The sequence below is a fragment of the Phoxinus phoxinus genome, assembly GCF_949152265.1.
Source record: "Phoxinus phoxinus genome assembly, chromosome: 19".
Lineage (NCBI taxonomy): Eukaryota > Metazoa > Chordata > Actinopteri > Cypriniformes > Leuciscidae > Phoxinus > Phoxinus phoxinus.
In genome coordinates, this window is record NC_136894.1 from 1,800,308 (window position 1) to 1,823,724 (window position 23,417).

Consider the following 23,417-nt stretch of genomic DNA (forward strand, 5'->3'; position numbering starts at 1 on the left):
TGATCATTCTTTAGAAAGCAGAATGAAACCGTAATATCAAGTTAGGAAATTATTACTCTAAACATTATTAATTAGTCATTTTTAAATCGAGTCTTAAAACTTTATATTTCAGGATTGCTTTTAATTGACTTATTTTGTTGTTTATTTATTCAGCGTTATATATTTTTTCTCTCTCTCTCTACTTTGTTTTAATTTATATTGTTGTAGCGCTTTTGAGAATGCAATTTAAAGGCACTATACAAAATATTTTTTTTATTATTATTATTAATATCTGCACAATTTAACTTTGACAGCTTTAAAAACACATTTTGGGTCCATTTAAAACATTATTTGCTCCAGAACTGAATATAAAGTTGATCAAGGAGAAAATAAACAGGCGACACAGATACAAATAACAGTTTAACAGGTTCATGATTACTTTATTTGATTAAATCCATGTGAAAATACTTATAAAGTACAGTGTGATTTACGTTCTACTGCGTTTATGCATCATCTATAAATGTGCATTTCATGTTTAGTTAAAGCAGGACTAATAACTGACCAAGCAAATGTAACATAATTCCCTTTTAAGGACTGAAGAATGCTGCATATTAACACATGTTGGCAAACATTCAAAGAGTTCAAGACCTTCCCGGTGAACAAACATTTAAAGCATGTACATTTACAGGCAGATGTAAAAGTGAGACGAAGGAAAGAACAACAATTTAGGACAAATTAAGTTTGATTTTACTTAACGAGATCTATTATTTGCTTCTATAAAGTCTTCAGGCTCGACTAGAACAGGTTTGAATGTTAAATGTTGATTATGTTCCTCATATTCTCCATTGTTGCGGCTCCTCTCTTCCCAGTCTGTCAGTAACGCTCTGTTTACTTCCTGTCTCTATGAAGCCCCGCCTTCTGAAAAGCACACTGCGCTCTGATTGGTCGGCTGGAGCAGTGTGTTGTGATTGGTCGAGTGTGTTTGGGGAATGTCCCGCCCCTTACCATAACCACCAGTTTAACACACTACTAACTAACTCAACCAGGCCCCGCCCCTTTATTCTGCGCATGAATTATTATAATGAGGAATATCGTGCCGTGTTGCAACATTACACACTAAAGAAAGATTTAATAAGTCCTCTTTGATGTTATAACGCTGCACATTCATTAGTCATAACTATCCTGACAAACTTTTTCTGACATACAGGAGTCAGTTTCAGATGATGGACTGAGATTATGATAAAATATATTAAAATAATATAAAACCTTATAAAAATACCGCCTTTAAAGGCACTCATTCAAAGGCCAGAATCACACTAGATTGTACTTTGATTGTAAAAGATCCACTTGTTTTCACACAGTCTGCGTCCAAAGCCTGAAGACACTTTATTTTGCCAAATAAACATGTTTTATGCAGAAGAAATATAGTTATGAACTGGGATCTGTAAACTGTAGGAAGTGTCAAATGTGACGGCGCAGAACACGGAGGACTGGTTTCCCTATGAAGATGAGTTGTAGCTAAATATACTTTATATATTAATACACGGAACCTAAATGCATTTAACATGAGAATTTATGACATCGACACAAAGTACTATATCATTTCAAAATAAAACATTAATAAATTGATTACATTTAAAAAAATTAAAAAAAACATTGCTATGGACAAAAAAAAAAATATCCGAAATAGTTGTAAAAATATTTTGGTTATTTTTGTAATGTATTATTTTTTCATTTGAAGTTTTTCAATTTGTAAGTTTTAGTCATTTTTCGGTGTTTTTATTTTTTGTCTATATAGTTTTATAATTTATTTTAGTTATTTTAGTTATTTATTTATTATTTTATTTTATTATTTATAGTTTAGTTTATTATTAGTAGGCCTACATAAAGTTAAACTAAATGAAAATAAGAAATCTTGCCTTGGCAACTGGCTGAAAAAAATATATACACACACTGTGTATGTATATATATATATATATTTAAAAAAAAATCAGTCATGTATATGCATGTATTTTTTATTTTTTCAGCTTAAAATGTTTTTTAGTTTTGATTTCGTACTTCGAGTCGTTGACTGAAAAATTCCCATATTCACACATGATGGTGCCATGCAGTGCAATACTTTATATAATACATAATGTGTAAAAATTATAATCTAATAATCAATTTTTAATAAACTATTTGTAGTAATAATCTATGTGTATTGCTGCTAAATTTAAAGAAGAAAAATATCTAACACTAATTTATTTAAAGGTTTCATAAGTTGGGAAATGGAATTTTTTTGCTCTTAATTTGAATTTTTTACCCTAAAAACTACAACTCACATGACCACGGTGTATGAAGCCTCACGTCTGAGTTCACACAGTGATACAGTGAAGGAGCATGAGGGATTGTGGGTAACAGGAAGGAGATGCCGAGCTGGGAGAGAATCAGCCGGCGATCTTTGTGGGTTCTGTCAGCAGACCGGACCCGTCCCAGACCGTCTTGAACTGCTCCGGCACTGGAAACTCCCTCTGTGGAAAACACCAGAGGATATTAGTCACATGATGCATGAACAATAACATTATAATTAGGGCTGGGTATCAATTCAGATGTTACAATTCGATTCGATTCTCGATTCACAAGCTCTGAATTTGATTCGATTTCGATTCACAAGCTCTGAATTTGATTCGATTTCGATTCACAAGCTCTGAATTCGATTCGATTTCGATTCACAAGCTCTGAATTCGATTCGATTTCGATTCACAAGCTCTGAATTTGATTCGATTTTGATTCACAAGCTCTGAATTCGATTCGATTTCGATTCACAAGCTCTGAATTCGATTCGATTTCGATTCACAAGCTCTGAATTTGATTCGATTCGATTTCGATTCACAAGCTCTGAATTTCATTCGATTCGATTTCGATTCGATTCGATTTCGTTTCGATTCGATTTCGATTCAATTTCGATTCGGATTCGATTTCGATTCGATTTCAATTCTCGATTCAATTCCGATTCTAAATTCGATTTCGATTCCCGATTCGACTCAATGAATATAGATTTAATACAAATCCTATATTTATTTATTTTTAAACGGTGAACATAAGTTTATGAGTGGTTAATTAATATAAAGAAATAGAGCCACAAACCTGTGTATTAAACTTTTTTTTATTTTAGGTACTCTTGGGTTGCTGTAACCATGCATACAATGAATAGACAGGATTTTGATGCAAGATGAAAAATTGATGCTGAAAATTAGACGAGTCAGACCAGCGCATGCCTTGACCAATCAGGATCAGGTTATTTTATGTTTAAGAGAAAACTAACATAAAACCTCACAGCATTCGCTGTAACATGGAGGCTACAACCCTATGAACACTGTAGAAAAACTAATACTGGCTTTTGGGTGATGGGTATAAATAAAAATGGAAAAAATTTGATTTTGGGCCTTTGAGAATCGATTTAGAATCGACCACATTAAAAAAATCGAAAAAAAATAAAAAATGTTGCCCAGCCCTAGTTGTAATGCTGATGAGAGTTTGTTTTCTCCCTCGTGTTTAAATGTAAAGCAGGTCAAATCTCTGCAATGAAATGTTATGACATGATGATATATATATGCATCATGAAAGTTATGTAAGGAGGCAACCGCCGTCGTCCATTAACACCGGACACCTCGTCGGGCATTAACCCGCTTATACCATGTTCACTTGCTAAATAACACATTTTTAAAACATTAGTGTAGATTTTAATTAGTTTTACAATCGAAATGTAACGGTTTTAGAACTCCTTTACTAGGTGTCCTACATCACTTTTTAATGGACACCCTGCAGCCAATCAGAATCGAGTATTCACCCAGACCGTGGTATACATTATTATAATTTGTAAAAAAAAAAAAAAAAAAAAAAATGTAGTGTGTAATGTTGCTGTGTGAGGATGAAGAAGCTCCAGTTCTTCTCTATATCAGTGTCAGTGTGTCTGAACTCCTGAAACGCCTCCATTGTAGTTTTGAGTTTCTTCCGGGAACGAACACGTCACAATATTCCTCATTATAATAATTAATGCGCAGAATAAAGGGGCGGGGCCTGGTTGAGTTAGTTAGTAGTGTGTTAAACTGGCGTTTATGGTAAGGGGCGGGACTACACACTCGAAGCGCTCGACCAATCACAACACACTGCTCCAGCCGACCAATCAGAGCACAGTGTGCTTTTCAGAAGGAGGGGCTTCATAGAGACAGGAAGTAAACAGAGCGTTACTGACAGACTGGGAAGAGAGGAGCCGCAACAATGGAGAATATGAGGAGAATAATCAACATTCAAGCAGGAAAACCTGTTCTAGTCGAGCCTGAAAGTGCACGAAGGACGTCTTAACAAGTGTAAGATATTTCCAGTGTAAACACACTCACGTAATCGTCTTCTCCCTCGGGAACCAGGATGTTCATCTCGGAGCTCTTGGCACTGACGATCTCACAGTCCAGCGAGTCCCGGCTCAAGTACACATGGCAGCCCTCGGTCTTGTTAATGGAGATTGTAGGAACTTTTCCCATCACCTGAGAGACAAAAACACAAGTCATATTATGTTTTGTTCATTTGGTGACAAAATATGTAAGGGTGATACAGTAGAGCAGCTCAGTTTATTAAAAATTGTGAGATATTATCACAATGTAAAATATCTATGTGAATATATAGTAAACTGTAATTTATTCCTGTGATCAAAGCTGATTTTCAGCAACATTACTCCAGTCTTCAGTGTCACATGATCCTTCAGAAATCAGTATAATATGATTTGATGCTCAAGACACATTTATGATTATTATCAATGTTGAAAAGTTTTTTATTTTTGTGGAAACTGTGGAGGGAGAAACAGCATTTATTTAAAATAGAAAATAAACGTAACACTATAAATGCAGTAAACGTAACACTACAAAGACAGTATGTCACGTTATAAAAAGGCTCTAAAAGCAGCCAGGTCTGAGCACCTACGCAAACTAATAGAAAATAACCAAAACAATCCAAGGTTTTTATTTAACACCGTGGCTAGATTAACAAATAAACAGACATCACCTGAACAAAATATTCCGTTACATTTTAATAGTAATGATTTCATGAATTTCTTTACTGAGAAAATAGAAAGCATCAGAAACACAATTGTAAATGTACAAACTTTGACAGCGTCTTATGATTCAGCCTCAATTATCGCCCCTCAACAACAACTACAGCGCTTTACAACTATAGGACAGGAAGAGCTAAATAAACTTATCACTGCATCTAAACCAACAACATGTTTATTAGATCCAATACCCACTAAACTACTGAAAGAAGTGTTACCTGTAGTGGAAGAGCCTCTTCTCAATATTATTAACTCGTCTCTATCTTTAGGACATGTTCCAAAAACATTCAAGCTGGCAGTTATAAAACCTCTTATTAAGAAACCACAATTAGATCCAAATAACCTAGCAAATTACAGACCCATTTCAAATCTTCCATTTATGTCTAAAATACTAGAAAAAGTTGTGTCCGCTCAATTGTGCTCTTTCTTGCAAGAAAACGATATCTATGAAAAGTTTCAGTCTGGATTCAGGCCACATCATAGCACAGAAACTGCACTCGTTAAAATTACAAATGATTTACTTTTAGCTTCTGACCAAGGCTGTATCTCAATACTAGTTTTACTCGATCTTAGTGCTGCGTTTGACACTATAGATCATAAAATACTCTTAGATCGACTTCAAAATTACACTGGTGTTCAGGGACAGGCATTAAGCTGGTTTAGATCGTACCTATCAGACCGTTACCATTTTGTCCATTTAAATGGGGAAAAATCAAAGATAACGTCAGTAAATTATGGAGTGCCGCAGGGATCTGTATTAGGCCCCCTGCTATTCTCAATTTATATGCTGCCACTTGGTAATATTATAAGAAAACATGGAATAAGTTTCCACTGTTATGCTGATGACACTCAATTATATATTTCATCTAGACCAGATGATAACACTAAATTATCTAAAATGACAGAGTGTGTTAAAGATATAAAATATTGGATGACGTGTAATTTTCTTCTATTAAATTCAGATAAAACGGAGGTATTACTGATTGGTCCAAAAAACTGCCCACAAAACCTCTTACAATACAACCTTAATCTAGATGGACGTCCTGTTACTTTATCCTCTACAGTAAAAGACCTGGGTGTTATACTAGACCGCAACTTGTCTTTTGAAAATCATATTTCAAATGTCACAAGAACAGCCTTTTTCCACCTTAGAAACATTGCTAAGCTACGTAATATGCTATCAGTTTCTGATGCAGAAAAGTTAGTTCATGCATTCATGACCTCGAGACTAGATTACTGTAATGCTTTATTAGCTGGTTGTCCTGCATCCTCAATAAACAAGCTACAGTTAGTCCAAAATGCAGCCGCTAGAGTTCTTACTAGGTCAAGAAAATATGATCATATAACACCAATTTTATCATCTCTACACTGGTTACCTATTAAGTTCCGTATCAATTACAAAGTATTGTTACTGACCTATAAAGCCCTAAATGGTTTAGCTCCTGTGTATTTAAGAGATCTTCTATCGCCATATATTCCACCGCGCTCTTTAAGATCGCTAAATTCGAGGCTTCTGGTCGTACCGAGGATATCTAAGTCCACTAAAGGAGGGAGGGCGTTTTCACATCTAGCTCCTAAACTCTGGAATAGCCTTCCTGATACTGTCCGAGGCTCAGACTCGCTCTCCCAGTTTAAAACTAGATTAAAGACGCATCTCTTTAGCCAAGCATTCACATGATGCATCTCATACCTTTTATACTACAGTTAAATCAGATCAAATGCATTCATATTATGAACAGCAGCTACGCTAATTATTTCCCATCTGCCTTTTTTGTTGTTATCTCGGGACGCCTGTCCCTATAACTCAAATAGAGTTCGTCAGCTCCAGTTATGTATCCAGCCTCTCATGGAGACTTCAGATGCCCCAACGCCTGTGATGAGACGACTCGACGCCTGTGAAGAGACGACCCAACGCCGGCGATATGTTATGCCCTAAATTTCATGATTAACTAACTGTATTTTTGTATGTATATTTTTGAAATGCATTTTCTGTAAAGCTGCTTTGAAACAATGTGTATTGTGAAAAGCGCTATACAAATAAACTTGAATTGAATTGAATTGAAATGCCTTTATTGTCCCTTCTGATCAAATGAATGCATCTTTACTAAACAAAAATAAAAAATATATATTTATAACCAAACTTTTGAATGGTGGTGTGTGTGGTTGATGACTTTGACAATATAATCCTTAGCAACTCATGCTATTAAAGCACATAAAATTTAAATTTGATGCATGATGGTGTTATTTATGTATGTGAACGTCTCTTCAAAATCCACATAGTTGTGTTGACAAGGACATTTTTTAATGTATATTTTATGTTTTGTTTATCTGGTGACAAAATATATACCGGTAAGGGTGATACGGTAGAGCAGCTCAGTTTATAGTACAAATAACAAACTACATAAGTCTGACTGCATGGTTGTTTTACAGTAAAATACAGTAAAAATTGTGAGATATTATCACAATGTAAAATTTCTATGTGAAAATACAGTAAAGTGTAATTTATTCCTGTGATCAAAGCTGAATGTTCAGCATCATTACTCCAGTCTTCAGTGTCACATGATCCTTCAGAAATCAGTGTAATATGATTTGATGCTCAAGAAACATTTCTGATTATTATCAGTGTTGAAAAGTTTTATATTTTTGTGGAAACTGTGGAGGGAGAAACAGCATTTATACAAAAATACAACTTTTGAGTGGTGGTGTGTGTGGTTGATGAATTTGACAGTATTATAATCCTTTGCAACTCATGAAATTTGATGACGGTGTTATTTATGTATGTGAATGTCTCTTTAAAATCAACATATGCAAACCACAGATCTATTCAACAATCATAGTTGTGTTGACAAGGACATTTTTTTATGTATATTTTTATATAGCAGCTTCTTAAGTGACAATATGTGCATGACATCACATCTTGCCGTTTTTCTTTTTTAACATCCAAAGAAATAAATTAAGAAAAAATATACAAATATACAGAACACTCTTAACTCGACCCATCCCAGATTATCCCACAAATCTCCAATGAAGGTACAGTCTCAACAAAGGAAAGGACAGTATTCCATTTTATAAAATTAGTTAACAGAGTCTCTGATGGAGTGTTTAATTTTTCCAGGTGTAGAAAGGACATTAAATGGGGTGTATAATGCCCTTCTCACAAGATGTAAAATAAGTCTCTGATGTCCCCAGAGTGTGTGTGTGAAGTTTAAGCTCAAAATACCCCACAGATATTTTTATATATCATGTTAAAATCGTCACTTTTTGAGGGTGAGCAAAAACACACCGTTTTGTGTCTGTCCCTTTAAATGCAAATGAGCTGCTGCTCCCGGCACAGGGGGCGGAGCTACAAGAGCTCATGTCCTTTTACCTCTCTCTCACACACACACACACACACACTGGCCATTTTTCAAACCAGAGTCAGACAATGATGGAGAGACAACATGTAGAAGCAACAGGACATTTCTGAACGGTTAGTTGATGAATTTATGAAGCTTATGTGTCATTGTCATTATGTGTTATCTTCTAGTCATTGATTAGCATATTCTGTCATGATAATCTATGTAATCGTGTTCTGGGGGCGGGGTTTATGTAAATTCTAGGGTTGGTGATGTCACTAACCCGGGAGGAATGTCGTGTAGTTCCTACCAGCCGTTTGTTGTAGTTCTTAAAAAGTGATTTCTTTAAAAGCAAATATCTCCCTTTGCTCTGAACTTTGAGCGTTGTAACTTTGCAGATGTTGTTTATGATCAAACAGCAACATTACACACTAACTACAGTTAGAAAAGTCAAATCATAATCAACCAGCCCGTCCTTCAGACAAGAAAAATTTGATTTCCAATGTAACAATATTCGTCTTCTGGCTGCCAATAATATCAGCATGGCGCTTGTTCAAGCCATTTATTGATTCTCGCAGTTATGTCCATAATTCATTATTTGCCAATATCACAGATCAGATCTGTAACTCATACACGTTTCCATCTGACCTGAAGCTGAACGTCTGTGGAGTTGATGATCTCAACGATGCCCACCGCACTGTCGAACACGAGCCCGAGCTTCTTACAGTTATCTGAGGACACACACACACACACACACACACACACGTTGCGAGCGGAAGATGGCGTTATGAATGAGAGCAGCTGGTGTTTGAGGAGCTCTTCTTACCCACGATGATGGAGTTGACTTTGCCTCTGATCTGGAGTGTGGAGCGGTTACAGCTGAAGACGTACACCACCTGTCTGAGCTCGGTGTCCTCTATCAGCAGGTCATGTGACTGATCCTGGTGCTCCTATTGGCCACACACACACACACACACACACACACACTCTAGTGATGCTACAGCTGTAGGATACGACAGCCTAGATTACCATATTATATACATTTCTACATTCATCCAACACACTTTTTGGGAGATATTCATAATTGTTTTGATGATCAATGTCTTAATTAACGTCCTGTGCCACTGAGAGTTATTATTCTTTAGAACATGTTAGGCTCTTCTAAATATCTTTCTATTGAGAAAATTGTATAATAATAATTATTATCATCATCATTATGCATTCTTCTAAATATACAATAAACTATAACATAATAAAATATAATAGCAGTAATAATAACCACTATTCTAAATATGATAATTATTTATAAAATCAATAATTATTATTATTATTATCTCACAATAATAATAATTATCAGTATCATGTATTCTTATTATATAATTTAACAATAATATAATATAATTAATATAAAAGTATTATTAATAATGCTAATAAATTATTATTATTATAATAACTACTAATTAACAATAATTATTATAATAACTTGCATAGTGGTTGTTATTTTTATTATTACTATAATAATAATTAAAGATAGCATAGTGGTTATTATTATTACAACTACTATTATTATTATATATTATGTTTAATATATACAATTTATATATTTATAAAATGTGAATTAAAATTATATTTTTATTATTATGTATTTTATTAATTTTACAAATAGTAGTAATAATAATAATGATAATAACCACCATGGTAAGTATAATAACAATAAAAAAAATATAATTATTAATGTTATAATAATAAAGTATTAATGTGTATTCAAATATAATATAATATAATCTCTCATTTTGTTTGTAAATTGCTAGTTTGCATTTTCATTTCAAAAGATAATGACTAAATGGCTTTGTATAATAATAATAAAATGTCAAGTGCATTGCATTGTGGTATAGATTATTTTGTGTGAATGTACTGCAGTATTTGGGCAGCTGTAGCCGACTCTGTGCATGAGTGTGACGTGGAGCAGAGCACACACACACCACCCGCCACTTCTTCCCCTCCAGCTCCAGCACCGGGGAATGCCTCCGCGTCTGACTCCGGGCCGGAGACTCCCGCGGGATCCGCTCTCCCGGACAGCGCAGGCTAGCGTTCTTATGCGTCTTCTGCTCGTCACACACATGCTTTAAACCTGGAGGACGAACACACACACACACACAGCACCTGACGTGACGTTTGCTGCGGGACAGTGTTTCTGCAGACTGCTGGAGGTCTCCTGCTCACCTTTAGTGATGTCCTGGCCCTGGTTGAGCTGTGCGAACAGAGCCGAGTGTTGAGCTGCGGGGTTATTCTCCATGAACACCGGAGGAGGAGGAGGAGGAGGAGGAAGAGGACCGGCAGACGGAGCACTGAACTGCGAGGAAGGGGCTACAGGACCCTGTTGAGAACATCAGAGTTAGTCCCCTATATATATATATATATAAAAAAAAAAAATTATATATACTTTATTATACTGTTTAACAACATTGCTGAATATCTTGAGAAGGTACAGCAACTAAACTAACTGCGTGTTGGTGAGTTCGTTGCAATGGCCATTTTACTCCAGAAGGCGGAGTATGAGGCAACGGATTGAGTCTGTAGTGTGTGTGTGTGTGTGTGTGTGAGAGAGAGAGAGAGAGAGAGAGAGAGAGAGAGTGAGTCTGTAGTGTGTGTGTGTGTGTGTGTGAGAGAGAGAGAGAGAGAGAGAGAGAGTGAGTCTGTAGTGTGTGTGTGTGTGTGTGTGTGTGTGTGTGTGAGAGAGAGAGAGAGAGAGAGAGTGAGAGAGAGAGTGAGTCTGTAGTGTGTGTGTGTGTGTGTGTGCGTTTTAATTCTTAAAAGCAAGGCAAAACATGTTACAGTCCACCATAAAAAATAAATTTAATAAAAAAATAAATAAAGCATCTTTATTACTGTATGACATCCATGCTTATGGGAAAATATTTGTTATATAGGTAAAACTCGAAAAATTTGAATATGGTGCAAAAGTTCATATATTTCAGTAATTCAACTTAAAAGGTGAAACTAATATATTATATAGACTCATTACATGCAAAGTGAGATATTTCAAGACTTTATTTGTTATAATTATTATGATGATTATGGCTTACAGCTTATGAAAACCCCAAATTCAAAATTAGAATATTGTGCAAAGGTTTTCATAAGCTGTAAGCCATAATCATCAAAATTATAACAAATAAAGGCTTGAAATATCTCACTTTGCATGTAATGAGTCTATATAATATATTAGTTTCACCTTTTAAGTTGAATTACTGAAATATATGAACTTTTGCACCATATTTTAATACCTGTACATTTCCCCCCATAAACATGTCATACAGTAATATGGGCAAACTTGTCAGTGTTTTAATGTATGAAACTAGTTTGCTATACACATTTTTAATTAGTATTACAAAAATGTATTAGTACATAAATGTGTAGGAACATCTCGACTAAATTGTATAATTATAAATGAGTATGGAATATGGAAAAGAAGAAACAAATAATAATGACTACTACTCTCTCTATGCATATTATAAATGTATCATATTTAAAATATTAAATATCACAATAAATATAAGTCAAAATAAGATGTCTCTCGCTAAATGAATCCTGTTGAGTGTTTCCATGACGATCCTGATTTTCATATCAGTCCATGTGTTTCTGACACAACTGGGACAATCTTATTTAACAAAAAAGAACAATTAGCGTGTGTGTGTGTGTGTGTGTGTGTGTGTGTGTGTGTGTGTGTGTGTGTGTGTGTGTGTGACCCTGACGACACACTTACGCCTGTTTTACATCGTCAGCACAGCTGCCATTGACAGTTGCACACGGTTAAGCCACTTAAACAACTGTTGCACACTCATCTTTTTCTGTCTTGTGCAAACACACACACACACTTATAATCCCAATCCTTGTGCTGATGTTCGGCATAGGTTGGGCAGCTCGACCTCTGACCCTAAAGGTCAATGCCTTGTGAAGAGGTGGAAAGGCAAAGAACAAACTGATCGAGGAAGTGGAAAAGCGAGAAAATACAGTGATGCGGTGATGAGTCTGATGTGTGAGGATATTTACTGAAGTCAAAGGAGAGGTATAATGTGGAGTACATGAGAAGAGAGGTTGAATTACGAGGAGTGTGTGTGAGAGCAGGTGTGTAAGCCAGACACACACTAGGCTTTTGTTGGGGGCATTTCTATGGTAAACCCCCCATGCAAAAAGACCCAGATGACCACCTGTCCGTAGCACACAGTCCTTCACACACACACACACACACACACACACACACACACACACACACACACACACAGCGGGAGGGACAGCTGACACACGGATACACAGTCAGTGACGGCTCTCAGGTTTCTGTCTGACACACACACTATTTCAGACAAGGTTTGACATCCCCAAAAGTCCCAGAACTACTTAAGGGGATAACTGTGTACACTATAATAATACTAATAATACGATTATTAGAGTATGGTGATATGATACCGATATGGTGGCCGATATATAATGCATCTCTATTTAAAGGGGGGGGGTAAAATGTCCTTTTCACAAGATGTAAAATAAGTCTCTGATGTCCCCAGAGTGTGTGTGTGAAGTTTTAGCTCAAAATACCCCACAGATTATTTTTATATAGAAATATAAAATATTAGCAAGATATTATATATTTAAAAATTGTCACTTTTTAGGGTGAGCAAAAACGCACCGTTTTTGTGCCTGTCCCTTTAAATGCAAATGAGCTGCTGCTCCCGGCACAGGGGGCGGAGCTTCAAGAGCTCATGTCCTTTTACCACACACACACACACACACACGCACTGTAAAAACACACATGCAATGCAAATTTCGTGAATTGCTGATGAATTTATGAAGCTTATGTGTATATTTCTTCTAGTCATTGATTAGCATATGCTACCATGATAATCTATAAAAGGTGTTCCGGGGGCGGGGTTTATGTAAATTTTAGGGTTGGTGATGTCAGTAACCCGGTAGGAATGTCGTGTAGTTCCTACCAGCCGTTTGTTGTAGTCCTTAAAAAGCAATTTCTTTAAAAGAAAAGATCTTCCTTTCCTTTAAACTCTGAGCTTCATAAGTCTGCAGATGTTGTTTATGCTCAAACAGCAACATTACACACTAACTACAGTTAGAAAAGTGAAATCATAATCAACCACGCCTTTAACATATGGGTTAATATGGGTTGGTACTTCCAGAACACAAAGACGTTGCGGTCTCACTCACTGTCTTGCTCCACACGAGGCCGGTGGTGTGATGCTCTTTGATGTAGGACTGGAGTTCAGTCCAGATGCTCAGATACGAACGCACCCACTCGATATGACGACCGTCGCTGGGGTCAGCAGAGACACAAGAAACATCAAATCAATAAATATATATTTTTTATTTATCAAAACAAATATTTCTGTACAACTAAATGTGAGGGAAATGTACTATGCGTGCTCCTTGAAGAAGAGTAATTTCTCTTTAAAATTAGGGATGCGCCGGTATTAAAATGTTGGTATCGATAACTCTTCATATATGATAACCGACATATTGGCCGATACCAATAACTCTTTATATATGAAAACCAATAACCAATATATTGGCCGATACCAATAACTCTTTACATATGAAAACCGATAACCGATATATTGGCCGATACCAATAACTCTTTATATATGAAAACTGATAACCGATATATTGGCCGATACCAATAACTCTTTATATATGAAAACCAATAACCGATATATTGGCCGATACCAATAACTCTTTATATATGAAAACCGATAACCGATATATTGGCCGATACCAATAACTCTTTATATATGAAAACCGATAACCGATATATTGGCCGATACCAATAACTCTTTATATATGAAAACCGATAACCGATATATTGGCCGATACCAATAACTCTTTACATATGAAAACCGATAACCGATATATTGGTCGATACCAATAACTCTTTATATATGAAAACTGATAACCGATATATTGGCCGATACCAATAACTCTTTATATATGAAAACTGATAACCGATATATTGGCCGATACCAATAACTCTTTATATATGAAAACCGATAACCGATATATTGGCCGATACCAATAACTCTTTATATATGAAAACCGATAACCGATATATTGGCCGATACCGATAACTCTTTATATATGAAAACCGATAACCGATATATTGGCCGATACCGATAACTCTTTATATATGAAAACCGATAACCGATATATTGGCCGATACCAATAACTCTTTATATATGAAAACCGATAACCGATATATTGGCCGATACCAATAACTCTTTATATATGAAAACCGATAACCGATATATTGGCCGATACCAATAACTCTTTATATATGAAAACTGATAACCGATATATTGGCCGATACCAATAACTCTTTATATATGAAAACCGATAACCGATATATTGGCCGATACCAATAACTCTTTATATATGAAAACCGATAACCGATATATTGGCCGATACCAATAACTCTTTATATATGAAAACTGATAACCGATATATTGGCCGATACCAATAACTCTTTATATATGAAAACCGATAACCGATATATTGGCCGATACCAATAACTCTTTATATATGAAAACCGATAACCGATATATTGGCCGATACCAATAACTCTTTATATATGAAAACCGATAACCGATATATTGGCCGATACCAATAACTCTTTATATATGAAAACCGATAACCGATATATTGGCCGATACCAATAACTCTTTATATATGAAAACCGATAACCGATATATTGGCCGATACCAATAACTCTTTATATATGAAAACCGATAACCGATATATTGGCCGATACCAATAACTCTTTACATATGAAAACTGATAACCGATATATTGGCCGATACCAATAACTCTTTATATATAAAAACAGATAACCGATATATTGGCCGATACCAATAACTCTTTATATATGAAAACTGATAACCGATATATTGGCCGATACCAATAACTCTTTACATATGAAAACTGATAACCGATATATTGGCCGATACCAATAACTCTTTATATATGAAAACTGATAACCGATATATTGGCCGATACCAATAACTCTTTATATATGAAAACTGATAACCGATATATTGGCCGATACCAATAACTCTTTATATATGAAAACTGATAACCGATATATTGGCCGATAGCAATAACTCTTTATATATGAAAACCGATATATTGGCCGATAAATCTAAATCCAAAATTTTCCTATCATTTTTTTTAGAACCTGATTACAAAAACAAAAGTCTCACCATTAAAAGCCACGTCCCAAACACACAATTACGTCCCAAACACACAATTATAATGTTCACATTATAACTTTATGTAGTCGATATGACACATGTTGCACTTTTACTGTATTTTCCTTTTTGAAGTGATCCCATTTCAGCAAATTTAAAACCATCATGTTGAACAGTGCGCATCTGAAGGATATAATACATTATTTATCGGCTTTAATATATCGGCCAAATTGTCTTATAGCACCGATAACGATAATATTAAAAAGTAACATATATATATCGGCCGATACCGATATGGTGGCTGATATATCGTGCATCCCAATTTAACATATCAAACTGAACTAAACACATGCAAAAACAATCCACTAACGTGTCTTTGTAATCTTTCAGGACTCGGTTGGTGTAGAACATGGCGGCGTCGTTCATCTCCTTCACGTACGGCCCTGGTTTCTGACACTGCAAGTCAGAGAGCGAGAAAACAAAGGGTTAAAAGATGGTCAAAGGAGCTTATGCACTCATAAAAAGTAAATAATAAGCACAGAAAAATAAATAAAGCACTAATACTGAGGCTCTGATGCTCTGCTGTAAACAGATGCAGTGGTTTAAAGCAGAAAATGATGGAGTCCAGATCCGTCTCAGTCCAAATTCACATTGCAGAGATTAGATACAGCCGTCCACGACATGAAGACATCAGAGGAGTTTACATAGCAGAAGATCAGTTTGGTGGTCCTCTCAGAGAGGGTTTGTGTGAGGTCACAATCAAAGAAAATATGCCTAATATGATGTTGTTTGAAGTTTATTTGCTGGGCTTTTATTATCACTAGTATCAAGCCATGCCTGAATCTGAATGTGCAGAGACTCAAAAGTCAAACCAGGCATTTTCTGGATCAGTTAGAAAAGTTTGCATGGCTTTAGACTGCGATTAAAGGAGAACTCCGGTCAATTTTAACATTGAGCTAATTTTTTTGTAAATTTGGAGTGCTGTCAATACAGAGAACAACGACAAAAATCAGTGTTGCCTACACCGTGTTATCCTCTTTTTAAAATTTGCACCCTGTTGACTTGAATGGGGCAAGTTTTAAACCTGCTTTTAGCCTCTTAACATCCATAATGTGTCATTACAAGTGCCCAGCCATGTTGAGTGATTCCTTCAGAGTGAACACGAGTGAATCTGACTGCAGTAGATGTGAAAGATATGAATAAAAATGATGTTATTTCAGCCAGCGCAAATACCTGTATTTACTTCCTGTTTTCGGTCGAAGTCCAAAGTAGTCGATTGTCGAGTTCACGCGCGTGATCATAGGTAACTAAACCTATGCGCGTGAACTCGACAATCTACTACTTTGGACTTCAACCGAAAACAGGAAGTTTCTGTCACTGCAAGTCAGAGAGCGAGAAAACAAAGGGTTAAAAGATGGTCAAAGGAAGTAAATACAGGTATGTGCGCTGGCTGAAATAACATCATTTTTATTAATATATTTCACATCTCCTGCAGTCAGATTCACTCGTGTTCACTCTGAAGGAATCACTCAACATGGCTGGGCACTTGTAATGACAGATGAAGGATGTTAAGAGAAATAAAAGCAGGTTTAAAACTTGCCCCGTTCAAGTCAATAGGGTGCACATTTTAAAAAGAGGATAACACGGTGTAGGCAACACTTATTTTTGTCGTTGTTCTCTGTATTGACAGCACTCCAAATTTACAACAAAATGAGCTCAATGTTAAAATTGACCGGAGTTCTCCTTTAAACGCTTGTATTTTGAGACATTTTATTCCTATCGGTGTGGAAAAAGTTGAACAGAACAGTGCTACTCTAACGCATTTACTTGCTGACCGGCGCTCGAGTTCTCCTTTACAAACCACAAATGTCTCTGTGGATTAAACTAGTTTAAATCCAGATTAAACAGTGCTGGCGCTCTCAAAAGCACTGGCGTGAGAAACATTGAGCCACAAAGATCCGGTTTGAAGGTACTGTAGTAACACTAACTGTAAAAGTGGTATTATGGCAGAAATGTGGGATATTCATATCGCATTTTTATTTTTTTAACTGTAAAGGAGTAAAGTAATATAATTTAGTATTTTTGTAATAGCAGTTTTTGTGCATATGTTTGTTTATGTTACTGTTTTTCATAACAAATACCACAGAATCCATAAGGTTACAGTAATGAGGTGCCATGCATGGTTTTACCAGTATTTATGATCTACAAATGCATGATATTATGATACCTCTTGTCCGTTAACATAGTCAGGGTCTGAATCAGGGCTCGAAATGGTTTGCAATTGACGCCATTGTTAATATTTACATCTGAGTAGAGCTCGCGGTTATGAAGGGGCGGGACATGTCCCGAAACATGTGCTAAGAGCTGCCAATCACAACACACTGGGCCAGCTAACCAATCACAGCACGTTTCATATTTCAGAAGGAGGGGCTTCATCAAAAACGAGACTTTAACCAGACTGGCCAGAGAGGAGCTGTAATAATGTAAAATATGTGAAAAATAATGTGCTTTTTGAACAATCAAGCATGAAAACATTCTAGTACACCCCAAAAACAAAATCAAAACTTTGTAAAATGGCATAACAGGACATAAGAGTAATTGAATTATTTTTAAATGAGGTTGTATTTTTGACAGATGTTACTGTTTTCACTAATGAATAAATGTACATCCGCATCCCAACTCAAGCTCAAACTAATACTGTCAACTCAGGTTACCGTCATATGTTCATTTCTAAGAGACAAAACGTAACATTATTAACATCCCCCTGCCACCTCGGTGCTGCCAGATCAGGTTGTAGAATGATATATCTGTGACGCTGGACCACAAACCCAGTCTGGAGCCGCACGGGTATATCTGTGCCAATAGCAACTATACATTGTATGGGTCAAAATTATCCATTTTTCTTTTATGCCAAAAATCATTAGGATATTAAGATCATGTTCCATGAAGATATTTAGTAAATGTCCTACCGTAAATATATAAAACATGTATTTTTGTGAGTGAATGCAGCACAATCGTGAACATAAATGCACAACTTTAAAGCAGATTTTCTCAATGTTTACATTTTTTTGCCTCAGATTCCAGATTTTCAATAGTTGTCTCGACCAAATATTGTCCTATCCTAACACACCACACATCAATGGAAAGATTATTTATTCAGTTTCCATGTGATGTATAAATCTCAATTTAAAAACATTGACCCATGTGACTGGTTTTGTGGTCCAGGGCCACATATGAGTGTTTGCATGCAGCAGGTTAGTGAGTGTCCAGAGAGAGGGTCTCACCACGGCCACCCAGCCCAGCGCGGGGATGCTCTCGCTCACGGCGGACAGGTGGTTGAACAGGTCACTGCCGCGGTTCTTCTCCCGGAAGCTCTGGACCTCGTGGATATGGTCGGAGAGCGGTCTGAGGAGGTCGGCCAGCTCGGTCTGATGGGGAATAGCAGAGGAAAAGCCATCAATCAAAGGTCAAGATTCAGTTGTGGAACATCAAGGGTTATAATAACTGAAACAAAAATATAAAAACATGAAATAAAAGTTAATTGAAAATGGGGGAAAAAAAGGGATTCATCCTTTGACAAGTACAATCGCAGCGAACACAGGTTTGAAACGGTCTTTTCAACCACACAGTATTGATATTTCTGTCTTACAGTAGTTCAGATTTTCACAGAAGTACTGGGATAAAAGTTTATAGTTCAGATATAAACACTAGTGTCTACGGTAGTGATTATAATAGAGTAAATCACCTTTTAAAAAGTAACTTCAGCTTCAAAGCTTCAAATAAAGATTGTATAATTACATCGTTACACCAGTAGGTGGCGGCATGTGACTTAAATTTGTTTTATTTGTTATTGAATCATTCATTCAACAGATTTGCTTCAAAAATCCTGATTCATCCAGTAATGAATCAAGTGAAGAGTGAGTCATTGAATCATTCACTCAAACAGATAAAATAATAATAATTAAGATTAATTTGAACATTTTTAAATCGACTGCAGCATCAGAACCTCTAATAAATTACATGTTATTTTTGTTTAGTTGTCGGTTCAGCATCGTGGGAAATCATGATCTCTGTTTGAAACAAAAAAAATTTTGATTCTCAATTCATCCAAAATCGTGTAGCTCTAAAAAAGGGAAGTAAAATTGAACAACAACTATATACTAATTATTATTATTTTAAATCAGAAACTATTTAAAATGACGAAAAAATTACAAAAACTTTAAATGAAAACTAAATATATAAATAAAAACTGATACAAAATATAAATTAGAAACTATAGCATCTCGTTTTCATCCACCCATTTTTATGCAAATTGAATGAATCAATAAGGTATAACAACTTTTTACATTATTTTAACTCATCAAAATAAGTTATACAAGATTCAACTCGTTTTTTAAGTCATTAAGTTTAAATGACTTAAACATTCAAGTTAATTGTACTTAAAACAATTGTTTTTTTTTACAGTGTACACGTAGTTAATATTCCACAGTGCGTATTTGTATGATTACACCGTCACCATAAAATAAAGTGTAAACAATGAGATTTTATAAGTGTTCATTAAAACTCCTTAAGTGTCACCGGCCCACCGGCGGCCCAAAGTCATTACATATTTAAAATAGTAATATCCTTTACTAAACCTAAACTAATATTGACAAACTATATATCATTTGAAAGCTTACAATCTCTAGTTTTCATATTTGGTGACTTTCAAAATAAATTACAGAGGAGCCGTAATTTATCAATTTGCAACAAGAATATGTTCACACTCCTGAGGCGTGTTCAGACCTTTATTTTGAAATAGTGATGAACATGAAAAATCATGAAAGAATGGTAGAAACCGCAGTTTGTTTTCATGCCAAGAGTTCAAAAGATAGCATCCATTCAATTCTTTTAGAAAAAAAGGTCTGACATTTTTTTTTAAATAAACAAAAACCACATATGGAAATGGAGGCGTCCTTATATGGGCAGTGATGTCCACTAGTGGAGAAGTGTGGTACTGCGCCCAAACTAAATCTCACTGAACGCTTATTTTTTGAGATATCAACCTAACATTTGAAACACAACTTGTTCAGATTTTTGCAGTTTTAGAGTCACCCAGGTTTTGAAAAATATATTTTATATAAAATATGAATAATTATTTGTTTTACATTGTACATTTTCATAAACTCAAACTTCTATAACTTTTTTTCTGTTTCACTTTCTTAATTTATTTCACTTCTACAGAAATCTGCCAAATATCTTCTTTAAAACAAGACCAATCTCATATCTATATTCCAAAGCATTCTTGAATTACAAACATTTAAGTTCGGAAAGTGCATTTTTATGTTTATTCGAAAAAAAGGGGGGGTGACACTTATTAAATGAATATCTGCTAAAAGTGTCAGCATTAATAAGGACATAAAAGCCACACAACTCCAGTTTGGATGTCATTGACCCCGGAGAGCAAAAGCACAGAGAAAAGCAGCGAGCCGGAGTCACCCGAGCGGACTTTTAATAGTGGGACCAATTTATTTTTTCCCAATGAAACGTCCAGCGAGCTTCACCTCCTCCCACTCGGCATTCCTGCCGTGATGATGGGATCCCCTCGCCTTGTAAGGCCCGGTCCCGCACCGATGTTTACAGTTTACCTCTCAACGAGGAGGAGAGGGAACGCACTGTTTCCTTTGTTAAATGAACGTTTTTGTATTTACGCTTGTGTTCCAGCAGTTGCCATGTCCACCCTTCCAGTCCAGTCCGTTTCAGAAGAACCCGCTGGGACTAAAAATACCACTTCTTGTTTTTAGTCGGCTCAAACGTTCATGTGCAATTCAGTAGCATGACAGAATGGCTGACCTGACTTCAACCTCATCATACGTGACCCTGGATCTCAAACCCAGTCTGGAGCCGCACGGGTATATCTGTGCCAATAGCCAACTATACATTGTATGGGTCAAAATTATAAAACAAATTTAAATGCCAAAAATCATTAGGATATTAAGATCATGTTCCATGAAGATATTTAGTAAATTTCCTACCGTAAATATATTAAACAATTATTTTTGTGAGTGAATGCAGCACAATCGTGAACATAAATGCACAACTTTTAATTGTATTTGCTCCTCAGATTTCAGATTTTCAATAGTTGTGTCTCGACGAATATTGTCCTATCATAACAAACCACACATCAATGGAAATATTATTTAATCAGCTTCCAGATTATGTATACATCTCAATTTAAAAAAGCTGACCCATGTGACTGGTTTTGTGGTCCAGGGTCACAAATAAGTGTATTTTGTGGCTGAATGTGGTGTCAAGCGGTGGTTAAGACTGAGAGAGAGAGAGAGAGAGAGAGAGAGAGAGAGGAGAGAGAGAGAGAGAGAGAGAGAGAGAGAGGAGAGAGAGAGAGAGAGAGAGAGAGAGAGAGAGAGAGAGAGAGAGAGAGAGAGAGAGAGAGAGAGAGAGAGAGAGAGAGAGAGAGAGAGAGAGAGACAAACCCTATTTACATAAATTCCTCTCATAACAACATGCGCATGATTTTGATTTCTGTGAACAAAGGAGTCTCTTTCATCCATTCTCTGACATTACGGCCCTTGTTAGGACACTGTCCGAGAGCGAGTGCCTTATGCATCGTCGTGAACTTCCCTTCCCATGATGCTCGGCCACAGAGCGACAGAAATAGCCTATCTCTGAGCGGTGAAGCGAGCCAGACCCGAGCTAAGAGCTTCCTCGGCGGATTATCAAGCGCACCGCCAGAGAGACAGATTGCATTCAAAGTGTGCACTTAACCTGAACTATTTTTGCATTTTATTTATAAATATTTTTTTATTTTTTTATTTATCTTTACGACCACATAATATAAAACTGTAATTTAATTTAAATAAATAATTGTCATTTATATCAAATTAAATTATACTGTCATTTATACTTTTTTATTTATTTATTTATTTAAAATAAAGCATTATATAAATTCAGCAAATAATTAACAAATAATTAGTAAAATAATATATCTCTAGATATTGTATGATACATTGTATTAACTCTGGAAAGTTAAAAAATAATCAAGAATTAAGATATGGAGAAAGTAAAATCATTATCAATCAAATAAAATCATTTAAATTTTATAAAATAAAATAAAAAGTGTAATTTAATGAAATATAATAATAATAATAATAATTAAAAAGAAATGTTTAACTATTTTATAAATATTTGGACACATTAGTTGTATGAATTCTGTTTAGTATAATTTACATAAAAGGTTCAAAATGACCAGGATAAATATCCTCTGAACAGACAGAAAAAAAAAAAATCGAAAAAAAAAAATATATAATAATAATAATATATATATATATATATATATAACTATTATATTCTATTTAAATACACTTATTTTATTAAATCACAATTATTTTATTTCAATAATTATTTTATTGAAATTAAATTGCAGTTTTATAATATATTATTTAAATAAATATTTGTATATAAAAAAATAAAAAAATAATAATATTTTTATTTTTATTTTATACAAATATTTATTTAAATAATATATTATAAAACTGCAATTTAATTTCAATAAAATAATTATTAAAATAAAATAATTGTGATTTAATAAAATAAGTGTATTTAAATAGAATATAATAATTGTAATTTAAAAGTAAATAAATAAATCTATTTTATAAATAACTGGACATTACATACTCTGCAGGGTATAATTCACGTAATAGGTTAAAGATTATCAACAATTAGGATAAGTATAAATATCCTCTGAACAGACAGAATTATGTGGAGAACGAACATCTCGGT

General features: G+C 35.1%; 1 protein-coding gene across 5 annotated transcripts in view; it reads right to left on the reverse strand.

Moving 5' to 3' along the window:
- Nucleotides 1–392: 392 nt before the first annotated feature.
- cap2 (cyclase associated actin cytoskeleton regulatory protein 2) overlaps nt 393–23,417 on the reverse strand; it is a 47,111-nt gene continuing 24,086 nt past the window's right edge. For 4 of the 5 annotated variants that reach the window (XM_079591877.1, XM_079591876.1, XM_079591879.1 and 1 more), the window contains 9 exons: nt 18,923–19,066; nt 16,009–16,094; nt 13,609–13,714; nt 10,621–10,774; nt 10,380–10,528; nt 9,224–9,347; nt 9,046–9,128; nt 4,359–4,502; nt 393–2,489 (listed from right to left, as the gene is read on the reverse strand). In XM_079591877.1, the coding sequence (XP_079448003.1) occupies nt 2,406–2,489; nt 4,359–4,502; nt 9,046–9,128; nt 9,224–9,347; nt 10,380–10,528; nt 10,621–10,774; nt 13,609–13,714; nt 16,009–16,094; nt 18,923–19,066 (1,074 nt within the window). In that variant the 3' untranslated portion in view covers nt 393–2,405. Of the gene's footprint in view, nt 2,490–4,358; nt 4,503–9,045; nt 9,129–9,223; nt 9,348–10,312; nt 10,529–10,620; nt 10,775–13,608; nt 13,715–16,008; nt 16,095–18,922; nt 19,067–23,417 lie in introns of those variants that run through there. The other variant, XR_013795192.1, reaches the window with a different exon arrangement.